Source organism: Armigeres subalbatus, chromosome 3, assembly GCF_024139115.2.
Source record: "Armigeres subalbatus isolate Guangzhou_Male chromosome 3, GZ_Asu_2, whole genome shotgun sequence".
Taxonomy (NCBI): Eukaryota; Metazoa; Arthropoda; class Insecta; order Diptera; family Culicidae; genus Armigeres; species Armigeres subalbatus.
This window is the reverse complement of record NC_085141.1, coordinates 7294286-7315689: the sequence shown is the minus strand read 5'-3', so window position 1 is coordinate 7315689 and position 21404 is coordinate 7294286. Positions and strand designations below refer to the sequence as shown.

The following is a 21404-nucleotide window of genomic DNA, read 5'->3' as shown; positions in this document are numbered from 1 at the left end:
CCAAATCTCTTGGAAGGAGGCTTTCAAGTCTATTGAAAGGAGGCTTCCTAGCCTTTTGAGAGGGTCTTCCAAGCCTCTTTGTAGGGGTGGCTTCCAAGCCTCTTGGGGGGAAGCCTCCAAGCTTCGTGAAAGGAGGCTTCCCAACATTTTGAAAAGAAGCTTCCAAGCTATTGAAAGGAGGTTTCCAAACCTCTTGAAAGGAGGCTTTCAATCCTCTTGAAAGGATGTTTTCAAGCCTCTTGAAGGGAGGCTTTCAAGCCTCTTTAATGAAGGATTCCGAGCCTCTAAAAACGAGGCTTCTGAGCATTTCGAAAGGACGCTTCTGGACCTCTTGAGAGGAGGCTTTAAGCCTATTGAAAAGAGCCTTCCGAGCCTCTCAAAAGAAGGCTTCCAAGCCTTTTGAACGGAGGCTTCCAAGTCTTTTGAAAGGAGGCTTCCTATCCTCTTGAATGAAGACTTCCGAGTCTCTTAAAACGAGGCTTCTGAGAATTTTGGAAGGACGCTTCTGGACACCTTGAAAGGAGGCTTTCAAGCCTCTTGAAAGTAGCCTTCTGAGTCGCTTCAAAGGAGGCTTATGAGCCTCTTGAAAGGGGGCTTCCGCACCTCTTAAAAGGAGGTTTCCAAGTCTCTTGAAAGAAGCCTTCCCAGCCTTTTGAATGGAGGATTCAGAGCTTTTAAAACGAGTCTTCTGAGCATTTTGTAAGTACGCTTCTGAACCTCTTGAGAGGAGGTTTCCAAGGCTCTTGAAAGGAGGCTTCCGAGTCTCTTGAAAGAGGCCTCCAAGCTTTTTGAAAAAAGGCTTCCGAGGCTCTTGGAGGATGCTTCCGAGCTTCCTGAAATATGGCTTTCGAGCCTCTTGAATTGAGGCTTCTGAGCATTTAGAAAAGAGGCTTTCTAGCCTCTTAAAATGAAGCTCCCTAGCCTCTTGAGAGGATGCTTCCAAGCCTCTTGGTCGGAATCTTCCAAACCTCTTGAAAAGAGGCCTATTGAGAAGAAGTTTCCAAGCTTTTGAAAGGAGGCATCCAAGCCTTCTGAATGGAGGCTTACGAGCTTCTTGAATGAAGGCTTCCGAACCTTTTGAATGAAGGCTTCCGAGCCTCTTAAAACGAAGCTTCTGAGCATTTTGAAAAGAAGCTTCCAAGCCTCTTGAAAGGAGGCAAATAAGGCCTTGAGATCTATACGCGTAATAAAAGATCTATCCGCTTGTTTCAAATATGGTACATGCTCCATGTGACTCATAGAATAGATTGTGTTCAAAGCATAAGTTCTTGGTCATCCAGAAAATTTCCGAAGTAAGGCCTTGAGATCTACACGCGTAACCAAATATCTATTCACCTGTTTCAAATATGGTACATGCTCCGTGTGACTCATAGAATAGATTGTGTTTCAGGAAATTCGTGGATGAGTTTGAGCACAGATCGGAACACATTCCTGGTTTCATATCACAAAAACCGTGTACCATATCACGATCCTTACTAGCGTACTTTGACCTACGAACAACACCTATCGAACAAATGGGTAGAAATTTAATAAGTCCCCAGTAGGCACCGACATAAAAAAACCAAGTCCCTCAATAGGTTTTTACGTCGTTTTTTTTAATTACGCGTTTTTTTAAGTCGGTACCGCGTAAAAAAACTTCAGTGTACTAGAATTCTCGGGTGCTTATTCAAAAGATTCAAACGTCAATTTTTCTGACGGCACTCCCACGCCAACCATCACCACGGACAGGTAGGGGAAGGCTTTGGCTACCTGTTGGTAATGTTGGTTTGCGTGGGAGTCTCGCCAGATTGGACAAATCGACGTTTGAATCCTTGTTTACAAAATCACATACGTCCTTTTGATTAACTACTCGATAATTCTTTGTTTTTGATTATGAATCCAAGGAGCCGTCATTCCATTTTTTTTTACAGATTTTTAAAAAATAGAATTTATTTGAACATGATTGTATTGGAATGAAACAAGCATTGAAATGGGTACTGGACCGTTGCCATGAAAAAAGAAAACAATCGCATTTCTTGTTTTTGATGTGTTTGTTATTGATCAAAAATGGTCTAGTAGCGTAGAAATATTGCTTTATCGTCATAGGGAAAATGAATCCTGGACAAAACATGATCACATCGATTCGACACAAAGACATACCGAGATAGAAGGTTATCGAGATGTAGATGGATTAAAAAAATATGTGGATCCACGGGACCGTGAAAACCATCGACTAAGGGAGATAGATCGAACAGAAGAACATCGTGATGTAGTGAGACGACTGAAGTTGCGCAGCCAGAAAAGGCCATACGACTGGTAACTGATTTCCTAAAATCCCACAGTGTCCTGGGATGCATATGACGGTGGATCCAAGGATGTCGGGATAAGTTATAGGACGACAAATCATCACCAAGAGAAAAATAGAAAATATATCAAAATAGTTTGACCTTCAACAAAGTTTCAAACTTCTTACAACTAGGTTAAACGTTAAACTAGTAAAAAGTGTCTTCGACACATTTTTTTTTGCATCGATGACAATCCAGCGGCGAGCAAGATTTGGTCAGGCTCGAGCAGTTTGAAGAACAGTGACTGTTCCAAAACTGTAACCAAATTTGGTATTTGGATTTAAATGGTACCCTCTTAGAACAACTTTGTTGAATAAACACTAGACTGGCCCAGCTTAGTATGGGGAGAAAAAAATGTTGTCGAATTCCACGGGGCACCCCCCAGAATTGGGTCTTTGGGTGAGAAAATCAATCTCTGAAAATTTCAGCTCAATCGCTTGTTGCATAAGCTGGCGCTTTTGATTTGAAGTTTGTATGGGGATTTCAGCCAAAATGTATAGGAAAATACACCTCCGTCACTCATTCGATCTGAAAATTGGTTCTGATTGCTCAACCGGCAGTTGGTATGCTACAGAACAATTTCACAGAACATTGTCTGATGATTAAATGAACTTTTATATAATTTTCGTCTGATTTATTAGGCGCTGAATTGTGTATTTTTGGATTTATTGATCAAATCGTATCAGCCGAAACCTATATAAAAGTTCATTTAATCATCATACAATGTTCTGTGAAATTGTTCTGTAGCATACCAACTGCCGTTTTTGTAATTCTGAGGTTAATTGAGCAATCAGAACCAATTTTCAGATCGAATGAGTGACGGAGGTGTATTTTCCTATACATTTTGGCTGAAATCTCCATACAAACTTCAAATCAAATGCGCCAGCTTATGCAACAAGCGATTGAGCTGAAATTTTTAGAGATTGATTTTCTCACCCAAAGACACAATCCTGGGGGGTGCCCCATGGGATTAGACAACTTTTTGTTTCCTGGGCCAGTCTAATAAACACTATACAAAACAGATCATCATTTACAGTCAGCCAGACTTCCCGTTTTTTGAGAATGTTAGGATTCTATATTTCGATCTTTCTATGATTAAACCATTCAGTGGGATAAAGCTATTCTTGAAAATTCAAGAATACCGAGACGCCATAACACGAACATAAAACCTAGCGGTCTTTCTCATGCATTATAAATGGACCTCTAAATTCTCAGAATTGTTTTTGAAATTTCAGAATTTAAATCTTGAAATTGTCGTTCAACATGTTTAACTTTCATTTGTAATACTCAATGATTCATCATAATTAAACGAACAATAGGGATAATGTGATTATGTTTAAAGAAACAAATCCTGTCACGTTTCGATCTAATGTCTTTGAGTCTTTTGCTTGCTACTTGCTGCCAATAGCTTGTTCCAACAATTCTGTACAAATCACGATTGACAACAAAAGACCACACCGTCTTCTAACGCATGTGATCCACGCACCCTTTCTACCTTATCGTTCGACATCAGACGAAGCAAGCCACGCTTCCTTCGATGCTGGTGTACGCTGTTCGGCGCTTACTGTGATGTGATGACAGAAAATCGATTCCATCCGGTGGTGCTCTGGCAGCGCTAATTGGAATTCGATCTTTCTTGTCCGTCCCCTGTGCCGCACTCCAACCGTCACCGACCAACCGTAAAGCTTGCACCGAGAAGTACCGTAAAGACCGAGGACGATGACTATACGTGAACTCCTGTTGGTGACAGCCACCCCTATAAGGGTATCGCTAACTTTTTTTTACATTGTTACACAGCTGATGCTGCAAAGGAGCCCTTTACGAAAGCTTTCCCATTAGAAACAGACGTTCGGACCATTACAACGATGAAGGAATCGTTGGCCCTAAATGTGTTTCGTTTAGTTGATATTTTGTGAGGTTATGTAAGCACTTCTTATTTTTTTCTGTCGTTTTAAATTCACTCGATGGGGAGTACGAAGGCGAGAATATGGTTATTGTTATTGTATGTACCGTCCAGAAAGTTTTGCGGGTGTTTAGGGTGGTAGACGAAGTCGGTTTCTCGTTTTGAGTTTCATGGGGAGTCAGGTTTCAACTCATGCGGAAAGAGGTTGCGAACTTTATCGATTTTGTCTCCGCATCACTACGAAGCCTGTCAGTGCCCAATGCAAACACCACGGAGGGTTGCTGCAATTGCTTATTGGGTCAAGGTTAATGAAGATTTATCGCTAGGCTTGAAGTCACCATAAAGGTCAAAGCTGAATCACGGAACATTTATTGAATAATCACCTTTTTCTGCTTATCGATGGCTGGCCATTACTAAGAACAGTTCTTAGAAGTATTTCCCCTTATCTAGGCGAGCACTTCTCACAATTCATGATACAACATCAGCTGCTGGCTGCAATACTGCTCATTCTTTATGAAACTTCAGCACGAGATCACACTTCACTCGATTGAATTCCACCAACAGATATAAAATTCCACCTCAAGTCTCACAGCACTGATCCATAAAACACTTGAAAATTAATCGCACAGAAAACTCGATGATAATGTATTTCCTTTTCCTGTGTCACAAAATCCCCTTAGCACTCATACGTTGTTTTCCCTGTCGTAGTAGGCGACGACGGCGACAACGGTTCTTAAGACAGCGCTACGCTAAAACGCACGACAGGGAGCTTTGACTTGCAAAAGTGTTACGCGACGAAATTCCGATAAAACTCGTCAAATTAGCATCCAGCTCCCGAAAACTATTTGGCAAACACTCGGAAAATGGGTTTTAGTCGTTGTCCCAGCGAATATGAATCACAGCGACCGCACCGAAAAAAAGGGGGATGATAATTCGATAATTTACACGCTCGTCCGTCGGTACAAATCTCGGGGCCTTTACAAACAAAAGGGAAATTGTGCACAGTTCGCGTAACACTCACTCCTTACACACCAACACTGCACCGTAGTAGGCTCTGAAGCACGTCTGAGTGGTTTATGGACACAAACACATTCGAGTACACGTTGGGAAAAAGCCAGGGAAAAGGACGTCACACGACCACCACGGTAGGCGACAACGGATGAAACTTTTCCAAGATGGCGACGAAGGATTATGACAGTTACCAGGATGAGGGCTCGCCGCTCCGTAGGTATGTGGTGGTGAGCGCCTATCAGGTGGAATGGAGGGGCCACGGGGGTCAACCGTTTGGTGGTGTTTTGGAAATGCTCATGCGCCAAGGCCACCCATCGTCGTCGGCCAGAGCCGGTGAGTGACGAAAGGATAGTCGAGTTTAGTGAACTCAAATGTGGACGGTTGATGTACGAGAGTGGTGGAAAGGACGCTGGTGTAATTCTGAGGGGGTTGATGGCGACGCGGTGAGAATCTCAACAGGGGTGAGTTCCTGTCTGGGAAGAGGTGGAATAACATGCGAAATATTGATTTTCAGCTTCTTTATGGGATGACATAAGGAAAACGTTTGACATGTGGTTGGATGTGGTGTAGTCTGTAGGGTTGGGACAAATTGATTGCAGGGCTGCCTCTGGTTGAAAACTGAGACAGTTGAAGGATAAGGATAGCGAATATTTCGATAACAGTTTAATGATTCAACAAAACTGAGTAGTGACCTAAGCGGAATAAACATCCTTTTTCCAACGTGCAATATTTTGAAGGAAGTTTATAAACTACTATATCTATGCCAGCCATGACATTTAAATCAATAAGAATAGAAATGGAATGTTTTTATGATAAGATAAACCTTTAAAAAATCCTGATACCATCGACTCTCGACATCTCGATATTGACATCTCGATGGGACCAGATAAGAAGAGATCGAGATAAGAAGAGAACGATTAATAGAGGGCAAATTAAAATGGAAAACAGGTTGTTGCTATGGAAAACGACAATACAACAAATGTCATCTCTTGTTTTTGATGTGTTTGTTACTGTCCAAAGATGGTCTAGTAGCTTAGAAATTTAAATATATTACCACAACGAGAGAGAATCCTGAGTAAATTATGATAGGGAGGTTATCGAGATGTAGAAAGCTCAAATGCATGAAGATTGAAGGGAGCCAGAAAACCATCGACATAGGGAGAGATATCGAGATATAGAACATCGAGATGTAGAGAGTCGACTCTGAATTAACATATCTTAGATTATTATGTAATCGCATAAGACCAATACAACTGTTTAATACATTTGAAACAATCTCACCAATAAATTGATCTAATTCCGGTTAAATGAACTGAGGAAACGATGATCACTTTAAGTGTCCACAAACAATTCACTTCACTCTTCCAGACCTTCTTCTTCTTCATAAACGGCTCTACATTTCAACTGGAACTTGGCCTGCTTTACAAATTAGTATTCTATTAGCATTTCCTCAGTTATAAATTGAAAGCTTTTCTATGCCCGCCATTGCATGGGTATGTATCTTGTTTGGCAAGTACAATGGATACACTATGCCCAGGGAGTCGAGAATGTTTCCAGCCCGAAAACATTCTAGACTGGACCGAGAAGCGAACTCGAGACCCTTCCCGATCTATTCTGAGCGATTGGTTATTGGTCTTGTTATTCGTTCATGTATTTTTGATATTATCACACAGCCACACATATTTCACCAAAGACATCCCCGTATTTAAACTTTAGATCACATAAACTTTTTTCCTCTAGCACATATGCAAAATATGGACATCAGCCAAATCTATTTGTTGCGGGAACGAACAAAATCGTGACAGCAAATTCAAAAGCAACCATCCACGTGCATGGCTTGCTGCGATCCTTAAAAATGATATTTTAAAGGGGTGGTGACGAAATTCGTAAAATTTTGAGAAGTTAAAAAAGAGAAGTTAAATTAAGAGTTAAAAAATATCATATTAACCCTTAAATGAGTTTTTATTTAGAATTTTTACTAGAATCAAGGGGAATAGTTATACTTTCATGTAAATGCAAACTCTCCCCCTTTTTATAGTTCTGAAAACTAGGTGGCCTAAAACTTCGTTTTAGGGTCTCCAAATTGTCCGGGAATTGAGTTCTATTGATCTACCAGGTCAACTACGCCTGACATCAAACCGATAGCAACCCAGCTTGTCCATATAAGTCCTTAGAGCCCTTGTGAATGCTTCATTAGTCTTCATCAGTCTTCCAGTTGTCCGGGAGTTGAATTCATTTGATCTACCAGGTCAACTACGCCTGGCATCAAACCGATAGCAACCCAGCGTGTCCATATAAGTCCCTAGAGCCCTTGTGAATGCTCCACCATTCAAATAAGTCAAACGTAGACATTCTAGGGCCTCCAAATTGTCCGGAAGTTGAGTTCAATTGATATACCAGGCCAACTACGCCTGACATCAAACCGATAACAACCCAGAGTGTCCCTAAAAGTCCTTAGAGTCCTTGTGAATGCTTCATCATTCAAATAAATCCAATGCAGATGTTCTAGGGTCTCTAAATTGTTCTAGAGTTGAGTTCAATTGGTCTACCAGGTCAATTACTGATAGCAACCAAACACAGCGTGTCAGCGTGCAAGGACTTTAGGGACACGCTGGGTTGCAATCGGTTTGATGCCAGGCGTAGTTGACCTGGAAGATCAAATGATTTCAACTGACGTTCCTTGACGTTTTCGTTGACGGAGTGACAACGCTCTCGCCACGTGTGAAGCGACGATAATGACGGGGGTCGTCGATCACCAGCCTAGGACTCGCCACCACCCACAATTCGACAAGATGCTGATTTTCTGTCACTGCGAAGTGGTAATCAATTTACTTTAAAAACGCGAACTGTGGTTTGAAAGCTTTCTGTTGCGGAATAAGATCCCTGAACCTGGGGCCTCATTGTGCATCTCCTTCCGACAGCTCTTTCATATGAGAGCTTGTACGATTTGCTCGTTTCGAGTCGAGGTGCGCAATTCCACCCCTGGTTTCAGGTGGTTTTTATATCCGTTTGACCACAGTTTACAAAATTGCCATGGCATAATGATTACTGTTACCGACATGGTAGCATGGTAGTGAGTTACGGTCGTTGTTACAAACGTTCGTTTGTTGTCAGCGGTTGCTTGGTGTTAGGGGGTGAGGGATAACTAAAATTTAAATTCACAATAAGGTTGTAAAGGGCATCGGACGCCGAAGGAAAGGAACTTGAATGGGATGACAAAACAAAACTTTAAATGCATATCATTAATATTTCAAATGAACTATTTATTTAATTCTAGGAGAGGTTACATAGTGTACATGAGACGACCAGTATAGCTAGATATAATGAAATCTTAGAGAAAAGGCGAACTATCACGTGCTTCAAAGTTGTATGGAATGCCAAATATATTATCTTGAAGTTTATTTTGGAATTCACTGACTTGGGAGGATTCGGAATCAGTTATTTAGATTATTGCTGCAATCTATAATGTTTCTCGAGAGCTCAATATTATAACACTAAATAGCAGTTTAGGTAACGATACAATTTACTGATTCCCATATCGTTGTTCTGTGATTGAAAACCACGATGTTGAGACGAGTTTATTTTGGAGTTCAGTTCAAAAGAATTAATCGGTTTTACAAATGCAAATTCATTTTTCATCATTGTTTTGCGCAAATAACCCAAACAAGCAAAACAAACATTGCGTCCAATGTTAAATATTTTGATTTTCCTTTTTTAGTGGGAGGAGAAGGGGGTGAGGATTGATGAAGTTACCTCCAGCGTGTGTTTCTAGCATGGCCGACAATAGTTATTTCCATCGTATGAAGAAAGCGAAAAAAAATAGCCTTCGTCATAACATCGGACAGCGCAATATATCTATTGGTTTTCTTCGTGTCGCATGTCTAACACGAAGATAGTCGCACAACTAAAAGTTATGACAATTTTCATAGTCACTTAAGTGATTGCACTTCACATAATTGATTGCACGTCGCGTTAAAACCAGAATAAAACCAGAATAATCAAATAAACGAAAAGAAGGATCTTTGATAACATGAATGTATCGAAAACATTTATTACGCATTTATACATCAAATCAAATTCATTATCACAAAGGGCTAAAAAGTTTGAGTCTTTGGTGGTTTTTTGCGTGGTTGCTATAGTGATTGGAAATGAAATCGGCTCCGAGATCTTATTCAATTTGCAAAGCATAATCGCTTGGCGACGGCACAAAGTTTGCCATCGGTATGCAAAATCTCAAGCACGTGTCGGAATGGGACGATGCAACTAATTTATTAGCATGATAACTGAAGAAAAATCGATGGCGTCAGGATCGGTCTTAACGACGGCTGTTGTCAGGTGTTTGCCCTCGAAAATGTATTCATAAGAGAAGGTTGATCTGAGATTAATTTTCATCAAAACACAAAACATACTTGCTTGGCGACGGCAGAATGTTGCCGTCCATAGAAGAGTCTCAAGTACGTGTCGGAAAAAGACGCTTCAATGAATTAACTCGTACGGTGACTGAAGAAAATTCGATGGCGTCAGTATTGGTGGCCGTCTGCAGCTGATTGCTGCAGAAATTTGTTTTCGGACGACATCCAAATTTTGTTCAGTCACCATGCGAATGAATTTATTGCAGCGCTTCTCTCCGGCACGCTCGTGATTAAACTACCGGCGACATCGTTACGATCTAACCTTCTGCCATCATCAAGCGATTGTGCTTTGAAATATAAAGAAACTTTGACTCAGATTGCACTCAGATTGCAGAATGCACATTTTCAATCACCAATAGCAACAAAACCAAACTATTCTACTGCTTTTTGTTTATGGAACTGTCAGTGTAAATCGCACCGATCTCTTTTCTTCCCGTGATTATCCTTATGGCTGTCAGTGCGGAATTTTCAATGTGGGCTACGAAACAAACTGTGGTGGAGGTATACAAGTGTCAGTCCCGTGGTAAATTCAATGTTTACCGACAACAGTTTTTACCGACGAAGTTATAGATTATCCGAATAAGAATTATACAAATGGTCGTTACAGCCTTATCAGCCTTAATGAATTCACATGAAATATTTTCAGAAGGGTCACTTAAATGATGACAAGGGTTCATAGTAAAAATTGTCATGTCGAAGGTATGCAATCCGTACCAAATCCATTGCATCACAATGTTATTTCTTAATGCCAGCTACGGAACGATTCAGTTGGGGAGTATAAATAGCGATTTATATTTGCTCAAATCCTGGTTTGACGGGAGTTAATCACTGGCGGAGTTAAGCTGGGCCACGATGGGGCACGTGACCCAACAAAATGAATATTTTCCCTGAAATTTAATTATAGACGCTAAAATTGCTCTGAAAAAAAAAAGATTTTCCTAGAATTTCTTTGGGTTATTTCGGTATTTCTCCGAAAATTCTATTGAAAATTCCCTTTCTTTTTTAATTTATTTATTAAAGAATTCATTCTAAAATTTCTTCAGGAATTTCTGGTTGACCGTTTAAGCCCCATCAGCACAAGACAACCACTATCCGATCCCAGCAGAGCAATCCGGCCCCCACGACGTCCCAACCAAGCCTGAGCTGTATCTTCTAATCACCCCGGTCGTCCAGTCAAGCAACACTATGCCTTCCGGCCGCCCGTTGGACCGTAGTTGCCAACTGAAGAACCGTTTCTCGATCTCCTCCTCCTATGGCGCTTCTACCAGCGACGACGTTTGTTTCAGCACCGACGCTGGGCCCCAAGCCACCGATCGGTCGCAACAATTCTTATCCTTAAACTAACACAAACCCTGCCTTTTCATTTAGAAAAAAAATCTAAGTAAAATGTACCGATTCCTCTTTTTCTGTTTGAGTGCATGCATGTTCATTGGGTTTCTTGGTCCGCTTCGATTTATCGGTGAGTCCCTTAAGCAGGATAAGAGTCGATCCTGAGAAGTTGGTTGAGCTATCGTAGAGCGTTTGGACGACCACTCTACAGACGTGTGGACGTCACGAAGAGTTACAATTGGCGATCCAAATAAAAGAAAAAAATATTATACAGAGTTTCGAATATTTTATACCTGCTTGGGGAGACTCACAATCGTTGGTGTATCGAGAAGGTGTCCTAGTTATTATTATTTATTCAGACTAAGGCCGAAGTGAGCGTTTTGTAGATAGTCAGTTTGGTACGGCGGCGAACTCAATTCGATCGGAGCGTTTTGCGGAGTCCAAAGTACGTACGATTTCCAGCCACTATGCGTCTCCGAATTTTTCTGCTGGTATCATTTTCGGCAGTCAACAGTGAGCCCAAGTACACAAATTCTTCTACCACCTCGATTTTGTCACATCCGATGCAAACTCTAGGTGGGTGGCTCACATTGTCTTCTCTTGAACACCTTCCTATGTACTTTGTCTTCGACGTGTTGATGACTAGTCCGATCCGCTTAGCTTTCCTCTTCAGTCTTCAGCTGCCATAGCTGGTCCCAATGGATTATATCATATGCGGCTTTGAAGTCGATGAATAGATGATGTGTGGGCACGTTGTATTCGCGGCATTTCTGCAGTACTTGGCGAATGGCGAACATCTGGTCCGTGGTGGAGCGTTCCCCCATAAAACCCGCCTGGTACTGCCCCACGAACTCCCTTGCAATTGGTGTTAGTCGGCGGCATAAGATTTGGGAGAGTACCTTGGAGGTGGCGTTCAGCAATGTGATTGCACCGTGATTGCTACAATCCAGCTTATTGCCCTTTTTGTAGATGGGACACACGACACCTTCCATTCACTCCTGCGGCAAAATTTCATCCTCCCAAATCTTGGTAATGGCCCAGTGCAGCGCTCTAGCCAGTGCCTCACCACCGTGCTTAAATAGCTCTCCTGGTAGTTGGTCAACCCCAGGGGCTTTGTTGTTTTTCAGCCGGCCAATTTTCTCCTGGATTTCCTGGAGATCCGGAGCCTGTAAAATTATGTCCTGCACGCGTTCTCCAAGTTCATCACCATACGATACCGCCATCTTCGTCTGTCACACCGCCATTCAGGTGTTCTTCGTAGTACTGCCACCACCATTGGATTACCTCACGCTCGTTCGTAAGAAGGTTCCGACTCCGACACCGTCGAGAGTTTTGAGCGCAGACATACTGCAACGAGGTAGTGGTCGGATTCAATATTCGCACTGCGGTAAGTGCGGACGTTCGTGATGTCGGGAAAAAAATAACCGTCGATTAGAACGTGGTCGATTTGGTTTTACGTTTCTTGGTTGGGTGATCTCCATGTGGCCTTGTGGATATTTTTGCGGGGAAAGAAGGTGCTTTGGACTACCATTCCGTGGGAGGCTGCGAAGTTTATGAACCGTTGGCCTTTATCATTCGATGCGGTGTGCAGACTATCCGATCCGATGACATTTGCTCCCTTCCTACCTGTGCGTTCATGTCGCCGATGACGATTTTGACGTTCCGCAGTAGGAATCCATCGTATGTCTGCTTCAGATGTGCGTTGAACCCTTCTTTCTTGTCGTCGGATCTCCTTTCGTGTGGGCAGTGCACCTTGATGATGCTATAGTTGAAGAAACGGCCTTTAATCCTCAGCTTGCACATCCTTGCGTTGATTGGCAGCCACCCAATCACACGTTGGCGCATCTTTCCCAGCACTATGAAGTTGGTTCCCACCTTGCCTTAGTAGAAGGTAGCCACTCGATGCTCGCTTTTCCACACTTTCTGTCCAGTCCAGAAAATTTCCTGCAGCGCCACGACGTCGAGATTCCGGGGATGTAATTCATCGTAGATCATCCTGTCGCAATCTGCGAAACCTAGCGACTTGTAGTTCCATGCTCCAAGCTTCCAATCGTGATCCTTTATTCGTCGCCTAGGTCTTTGCCGATTATATCGAGTCATATTATCTCTTATATTGCTCGTAATTATGGGTTTTCCAGGCGGTTCAATGGGCCTGCGTAAACCTGCTGTCTCGTCGGAGGGCCGTCGTGTCGGGTCTGTTTTGTGTCCCACCTGACACCAGGACTTGGGCTTGTGCGCTTTGAGCAGCACACGGTCGCTTTGGTGGGACCTACTTGCGGATACATGCAGCTTTTTATAGGAATTTAACAGGGCCCGCTGTCAAACCCCACCACCCCCACAACTCGCAGGTGGCCTGGGGAGGGATCGTCAAGCCCTTGGATATTGTCCCTGCTGCCCGCAGGGACAATATCCAAATATGAAGATGAAGAAGAAATTGTTGAAGGAATTTCCTAAAGAATTATTAAAAGACTCTTAAATCGCCGAATTACAGAGTCAGCAGAGCTGTTTTACAAAAGTGTCTAAAGTTTTGCAAAGTTTGCTACATATAAGAGCGTTTTGTGGAAGAGTCTTTTAAGAGAAATCCAGTCAAGGAATCAGGTACGATAACCGGAAAGTGATAGAGGACTTGGTAAACTAACCTCAAATGACCCCCTATTTCCTTAATTTCTTATATTCTGGTTGAGACTCATTGGTATTTGATTCCAAAACCGCCGAGATATCTTCGTGCCAGTTAGTCGCCGGCATGCATGAATAATATTCACCCAACTAGAGTATCCCAACGCACGTGGCGTATCCTTTTCTCTTCGCTATTATAAGGGACACTCCTCACGGAATCCAAATTTAAAAGTACTCGCGTTTTCAAGGGCACATCACTCGATACGGAAGTAACGCACAACTGTTATTTTTATTATTTCACGAATGCTGCGAGGGCTGTGATCTTGAAAGCACGAGTACTTTTAAATTTTGATTCCGTGAGGTATGTCCTTAACATTTTCAATTTGATTTATTCTGAATCTCATTCGATAAACCTTTCAGCGGAATTTCAAAGGAACCGAAACCCAAAATTCATAAATCCTGTTTTGACAAAAGCTTAAATAAATCAAATATCATCAACTCATCACGATTCGTTAGCATTCATTGGTTCCCCTTGTCTATGGCAGAAATTTAAACTCCCTTTAAAACTAAGCTGATTCTCATTCCCACTTTTACGCAACATAGACGTTGTTTACAACCGTCATCGTCGTCATACCTGATGTGGTCCCGGGAGATCTCATTCACTCACAAATAATCGCAACCCCTCTTTGCTTTGCTGTGTCGGGACCACTTGCCATCGGACTGGCAAGCACTTGCCAATCTGTCTTCCCTCGATGATGTTGCTCTGCGATAACTGATTCTTCCCACTCCCCCACGCACAGCATCGATTGTTATTCATTTAGGTTTAGGAATGATTGGCACATTTGATCATAGAATGATCAATGGTAAAGAGAAATGTTATTTCACTAATGCCACCTTTAAAATAAAGCAATTAAGAAAAAAAAGTATTCACGCAATACTCAAATTAAAATTTCAAAATTTCCAAAAATGTGTTGAAAACATTCTATTAATTAATTTTTGGCAGAAGCGTCGTTTATAATTATTTGTATCATTTTAATTAAATTATTCTCTAGGCTCTCGCCAGTATAATTATTATTCAAATATTTTAAATTTTTAACAAAAACCATTATTTGAATGCGTATAAACTCTAGACTTTGATAATACTCTTACCTTATCCTCAGCTTCATCGGCCCGTTCCTCGGCTTCGATGACCCTTTGCTCGAGCTCGGAGAGCTGGAAAAAAGGAGAAGAGAAACGCAAAGATTAATTGAAATTGTTGCGTGCTTTATCGTCATGCTTTCTCTGTTCGGTTATGATGTCGACGGTTGGATGATTATGCTTTGTGTTTGTAATGCAGCCAGGGAGGGGGAGAGCCGGTTGGAAAACAAGAAAAGGATCCTGTAATTTGTTGAAAGGGGGAATAAAACATCGCAGTACGTGGTTGGTGTCCCCACTAGATTGAGATTGGTTAGGGTGGTTAAAGTGAAGATTAAAATATGCATTCTGGTTAATGTTGAAATATTCATACATATATTATTCAGTTGTAAAAACATTGCCAAAAAATAATTTTAGTTTAAGTAAATATGTTAATATGTCTTAAGAACCACCCGACTTCAACGCCAGCGTCAAGTCTATGTTTTTCCATTGCACAAACCATATTTGCACTGTTTGCTCTAGCGTCCGCTTGGTGGCTCGACACAATTTTGCCAAAAACTCGCGTGCAAGCGGTTCAACCCATTATTGTCTGCAAGTGGGAGGTCGCTCCTATGGGTGGTAAACTAAAAAGGATTGATACTTTGGAAGTGCACAAAAAAAAACTCGTTTCAATAAAAATCGAAGCAATCCGTTTGCTCGTTCGTTGCCACTCGTTCAAATCACAGCAGGCGCTATGGCGACTAGTACGATGCATAAATTTAGGATCAATTTCACTGCCACTATCTGCGATGGCGAACTTTCGAGGTGATGGGATACGCCGATACGTCGGGCAGGGCCAGCCAGATCAACCGACCGGGTGTAGGTTTTCGCTTTTTGATGATGATTTCGGTGCCATCAAAAAGAGGGGGGATTAGGAATCGCCCCATCTGAAATGCATCACAGTGTGCGAGAAAGGGGCGATGAGAGGGTTGTGAAATTTATAGATATAGTCTAGTTTTAGGGGGCATAAAAGCCAAACGGGAAAATTGTCATCATCGCCATTTAGACGTCGAAAAAAGTGGGGTCGGGGTGGTTTCGGTTGATGTTTATAGCCAGAGAAGTCGAGAAAATGGAAATTTGAGTAGGACAATGCTTCCATTAGAAAGATTTCGCATCCTAGTGGCGGATATGGATAAAATAATAGAGCTGTTATGCGGTTCGGCGATTGCAGAGGATGGAAGCAAAGCGCGATGTTTATGGAAGAAACACACCAACTCCGTGCGAAGGCGATGACTGCAATTAGTGCTAATTAAAATTTCGTTCTCATTAGCTTTTGTTGAACGCAGTTGCTGTAGATGAGTCCGGGGGTTTCGCTCGAACGACACGATTCAGACTTCTGAAGCCTTTCGCCATCTCGGGATAACAGCAGGATGAGGGCGGTCTCAGTTTTAGTTAGGAAGCATGTTTAACGTCACTAGCCAAGTGGCAAGCCGGATCCAGTTCCCGTAATCTGAGACCGTAAGGACCGGAGATTAGTGGAAGTGATTTAATAAAGTCGCTTCTTAGACGTCGACGACGACGCTTAGAGCTCGTTGCCTTCGCAGAGGGGAGTGGGTGTCAAATTTGCGATCCAAGTAGGCGGTTGAAATGAGACACGGCGCAATCAAGTGCATCATCGCAGCAGTCGTTGGCTTTTGATTGCTATGGTGATGGTGTTATTTACGTAGTAACTTCAATGGGAGGTGGTGGGAAGAGCTTTTTGGTACTTCCAGGTAGGTACTTGTTGATGATAAAATAATGTCTAAAATAAATTACAGGAGTGTACATAAGTGTAGCTATCTTAAAACCTCTTGGGAAATCGTGGTACTATTTATGGTTCATACAAATTGAGACCTTGAAAAGATCAGACGTTATACGCACGATATTGCCATTACCAAGCCACAGGTGAAGGGTTCGAATTTAATTCCAATACAGAACACTTGGTTGGAAATGCTTAAGTTTTTGATTTTGATATCGAATATAAGGACAAACTTTTCGGAATCCAGTTTTATTCACCTCGCGTTTTCAAAGGCGCCAGATGACAATTATTCGTTGCATCTTTGTTGATTTAGCTTACATATAAACAGATAACACTGAATCAACGATTTGATTGTTGAGATTGGTGCCTCTCAAAATGGTAAGGGTATGCGATAAGACACTTTTTCCTAACGAAACGAAACGAAACGAAATTTAAAATGTCTGTGTTGATTCGAAACGAAACGAAACGAAATATAGATTTACTTTCGAGACTTCGAAACGATACGAAATCAACGTCCATTTAATTCGAAATTTTTCGAAACGAAACGAAATTTTATTTTTTTTTCCGCGGAATATTTATTAAATTGATTTTACATTATGTACGCAATTCTGATTTCATTTTCTCAAAGTCTAATATCTGCTTTGCGACCAATTGAATTTTGGTAACAGAAGAAGCAGTCTGTGATAATTCGCCGTGCTCCCGTTTACCATTGGCGTTAAGGCAATTTCTGAGCATTTGTGCTGCTTTCAAAGGAATTCATTGTGGAGTGGGTGCTCCCGAATCTGATCTGATTTTTTTTTCTGATTTAAATTCTATTTAAAACCTTATTTCATTTAAGACTTATGTGATTATGCTGAAGCATACTTCATATTCATTTATCAGCGTGTTTTTTTGGTATTGAGCTAAATCAAAACCAGTATATGAGAATATAATATGCACAGATAGAGAATTATTAATAGCACACCTTTGCTCGCTAGACGAATCCTCTGCTTCTTTTAAAAATGCACAAAGATATACCGCCGGAAATAAATATAAAGACAAGCATGACTTTCATACATTTTCATCATGTTTGAGGATCGAAATCTCGATTTGGCTAAAATTTTACTAGTCACCTGTTTTTAACTTGAACTTTTGATCTTTGAGTGCATTTCAAACATTTCTATTCATTTTATCCTCCGAATCTGGAAATAATTATAAAGACACCACTTTATGGCACTCAATAATTATTTCCAACAGAAACGGGCATAAGCACAAAATATGCATAAATGTTACTTTCATTGAATAAAAATTCAAGTCATTTTAGGCCTGCTGGCAAAAAATCAGCCCAATCGAATCGTTAAGAATCTAGATATTGACCTCCCAACATGGCCATTTTGTATGAAAATCGAGCTTGTCTTTATACTTATTTCCACCAGTATGTCTTTCAGATTGCATTTCAGAAATGTGATCGTAAAGTTTTACGGCAGCAGTTGCCAGGTATAAAGAAATATTTTTCCTTTCTCATACAAAAGTTGTACCAAAAGGCTACCATTTCCTTCCAAATTTAACCTTTTGTAGGAGGCTCGGAAACCCATAGTCTTATGCACAATCAACTCGAGGAACCAATATATTGTCTTTTTGTCCTTGTATAAGTGTTTGTGCATATGAGGCATGCAAACATTGTTGTCGAAGAGGGTGCTTGGTGGCCTTGTGTCACTGCTTCTGCCTCATAAGCAGGAGATTAAGGGTTTGATCCCTGGCCCTTTCCAATTTCCTATTAGATAATTTCGTTAATCATATAACTCAATCTCTTTGCAAATCAAATTCTCATTGCTAGCAAGTTGATTCTAAATATAGAATTGTTATAAAAAGCTGCCTGTTACTTAGTAGCAGTAAATAAAATGTTAAAATAGATTGGTATTCATTTGTACCCGCATACGAATGCTATATACGGTCGCTATGCTCGTGCAGGCCTCATACAAGTAAGAATGTGTGAGGTTCATGTGCGGGTAGCGATGGTGTGGTAGACGTGTGCGTGGTATTAGAATCCAATAGCATTCAAATTCTAAAAAAAAAATGAATCCCATTAGAATTCACTTTAATACTTTCTCATTACTCTAGTACTTCTAATTCTCATTCATATATTCCTATCCCATAGATCGCATCACTTACCAAAGTGAATCCAGATAATATATCCCATCATACTAACACAATATCCTATCCTAAGACTATCGTGGAGATGCAGAGGTATACTCGGTCTCTAGTAGCAACGAGAGTTGAACTAATAATCCTTCCTTCCTTTGATGACCGTAAGGACGTGGCCGGCGCCGTAATTGAATGCATTGAATTTCCGAAATTTGCACATTGAGAATGATAGCTAAACCCAAGCTCCATTCAATTGGTTCCCTGTGCAATTTCGCAAGTTCTAATCAATCACGGAGTAGCAACTACGCATTGTACGGTTATCCTGCTCATGCTCATGCTCATGAGGCATGCAAAAATTGTTGTCGAATTTCCATCCTCAACCGACTTCAATTGAGTGCAAGAAACAGCTGCTATGAGCCGGTTACGCCCTTACAGTCAATTGGAATGCTCTGTATCTCCGTTAGCGCCACGGGAAAGGAATCTTTGGTTTGTTGAAAAGATAATTCATGTGAAGCCACCTTGGTAAGCGACTAAATATTTATTGTAAACGAACTTATTTTGAAAACTCGAAGATGAAAACCTTGGTTCAAATCAATCCAACACAAAATGTGCTTCGTTTAATGTTTTCCTTAGAGCCTCCTTAACTCTTAAACGGTGCTTAGTCATGCGCTGAAATGTGGTTTGAGGCATAAAAACACTTTACAGGAGCCTCAGAATTCCTCTTTGACAAAGTTGTACTGATCTGATTCATATCTGATTACATTTACACTCTGAGACTGACGTCTAAAATATTGAGTCGGATCACTTTAAAAAAAATGGGATAGAATACTTAAAGATATTTTTCGTTTTCTGTTGTACATTTCTAACGAAACACCGAAGACGTTTTATAGAAGAAATCCTAATACGTATTTGTCGACTCAGAATGGGATTTTGTAGTAGAAAAAAAAATGTATAACCAAGGATGTTATCGATCATTTAGAAATCTGCGTTCGATCATTTAGTAGTTTGTCAATAACTCATTACGGAGGCTAAATTTCAATATGTGGTGTATGGTGGACTTCAAGTGCAAAGGTTTATCTACAGCTCTACCTAACAGTTCTTTATATGGTTTTCACTTATAACGGAGCTATAGCTCCAGCAGCAGTAACTTATACTAAATGATTGAAATTTTGTTATCATTTAGTAAAAGCTACCGCTACTAGCGCTATAGCTCCGTTATAAGTTTAATTCAAACATCGACCTGTTAGGCAGAGTTGTAGCAAAAACCTTCGCACTAGAAGTCCACCATACAACACATTTTGAAATTTAGCCTCTGGAATGAGGTATTGACAAACTACTAAGTGATCGAACGCAGATTACCAAATGATCGATAACATCCTTGTGTATAACATTATGTTTTGAAAACATCTTTATGATTTTGTTCAGCGGCGCAGCCAAAATTTTTGATAATACATGACTGTGCGAGACATTATGGTTTAAGTCTAAATTTGTTACGAAATTCCGCGGAATTCCGTTAAATTTCGTTATAAGCTAGTTTTTTCAAGCGAAATTTTTGTAATTTTACGAAACGAAACGAAATCAATAAATCAGATTTCGCCATGCCCAAATTCCGCGAAATTCCGCGGAATTTCGTTTCGAACCACCTGAAACGAAATTTTTCGAAATACCGCATATGCTTACTAAATGGGAGATGAAAATTATTTGGATTCAGGACAGTTTCGCCTTAACTTTCGAATTGAATCAATTATGACATTCCACTATTCCAGATGTTTTTGGGATTGGGATAATAAAAAATACAATACTATTCGAAGCGGGGGAGGGAGAAACATAATGAAAATCAGGTATCGCATCACGCACGCAAATCCATTTTCTAGGACTCTAAGCCAACATCCTCGAATCCAAACCAACAGACCACGGCAAAAAAAAAGGTTAATTCAATGAAAGTTGTAATTTAATGTTCATAAACCGATTCACGAATGAACGAACGTGGGGTGCGTCCTGCGCTGCCGTCGGAGAAGGGAAATTGAATCTGAAAGTTGGTGGAAAACAGATTTTCCCATTCTCGGTTCGGCTCATTCAGTTAGGGGGCTAGGCTCTAACAGGAGAAATGTTTCACTCCTAATTTCTGACGTTTGCGTCCCAACCAGTGCAGAAAAATGTCCATTCCGATCCCACCAACCAAACGAGAGGGGGCGAGTGAATCTGCAATTTATGATCGGATCGCCTGCACTGGATGGGTCATTTTACGGTTGGTTAAGCTACGGTCCAAAATTGCGTTATCCGGAAGCGTTTTCGCCGGAATTGTTTACCTTATTCCACCACCGCACCGGTCGGGCTTCGGAGGAGGCTTCGTAGAAAGTGAAAATCTCTATTATGATAAATGTTGCTGACGTGCGGTGGTAAAATTTTCAACTTGCTCCAGCAGCCTCAGTAGGCGGCGGAGAGTGGTTCCCGTGGCTACCGATGCGGAGCCCGATTAGCAGCGCCTGCTACCATTATTATGGGATGAAAGGATCGCGCTGAGAAATCGTTTTGAGGATTTTTGACGATGATGGATGAAGTTCGTGCTGGTCGGTGGAGAACAAGAAGGAAGGAAAGACCTCTTGGCAGCACAACAATAAGCGAAACAAATCCCAAGCCTACTGTTCGGGGAACAACCAAATGGGATCCAATTTTCCAAAGGTAAACAAACAACCGGAATATATTGTGTAACAACAAAGAGATGGGTAGGGAAAATAAAGTTGGGAAAGCATGTGTTGAAGTCAGGAACAGAT

At 41.2% G+C, this 21404-nt stretch overlaps 1 protein-coding gene across 1 annotated transcript in view; it reads right to left on the bottom strand.

Annotated features, from left to right (window-relative positions):
- Window positions 1-21404, bottom strand: part of LOC134220720 (uncharacterized protein CG43867-like) — an 840013-nt gene that overhangs the window by 128583 nt on the left and 690026 nt on the right. Inside the window, 1 exon segment of the mRNA XM_062699822.1 lies at window positions 14745-14807. Coding sequence (XP_062555806.1) covers window positions 14745-14807 — 63 coding nt within the window.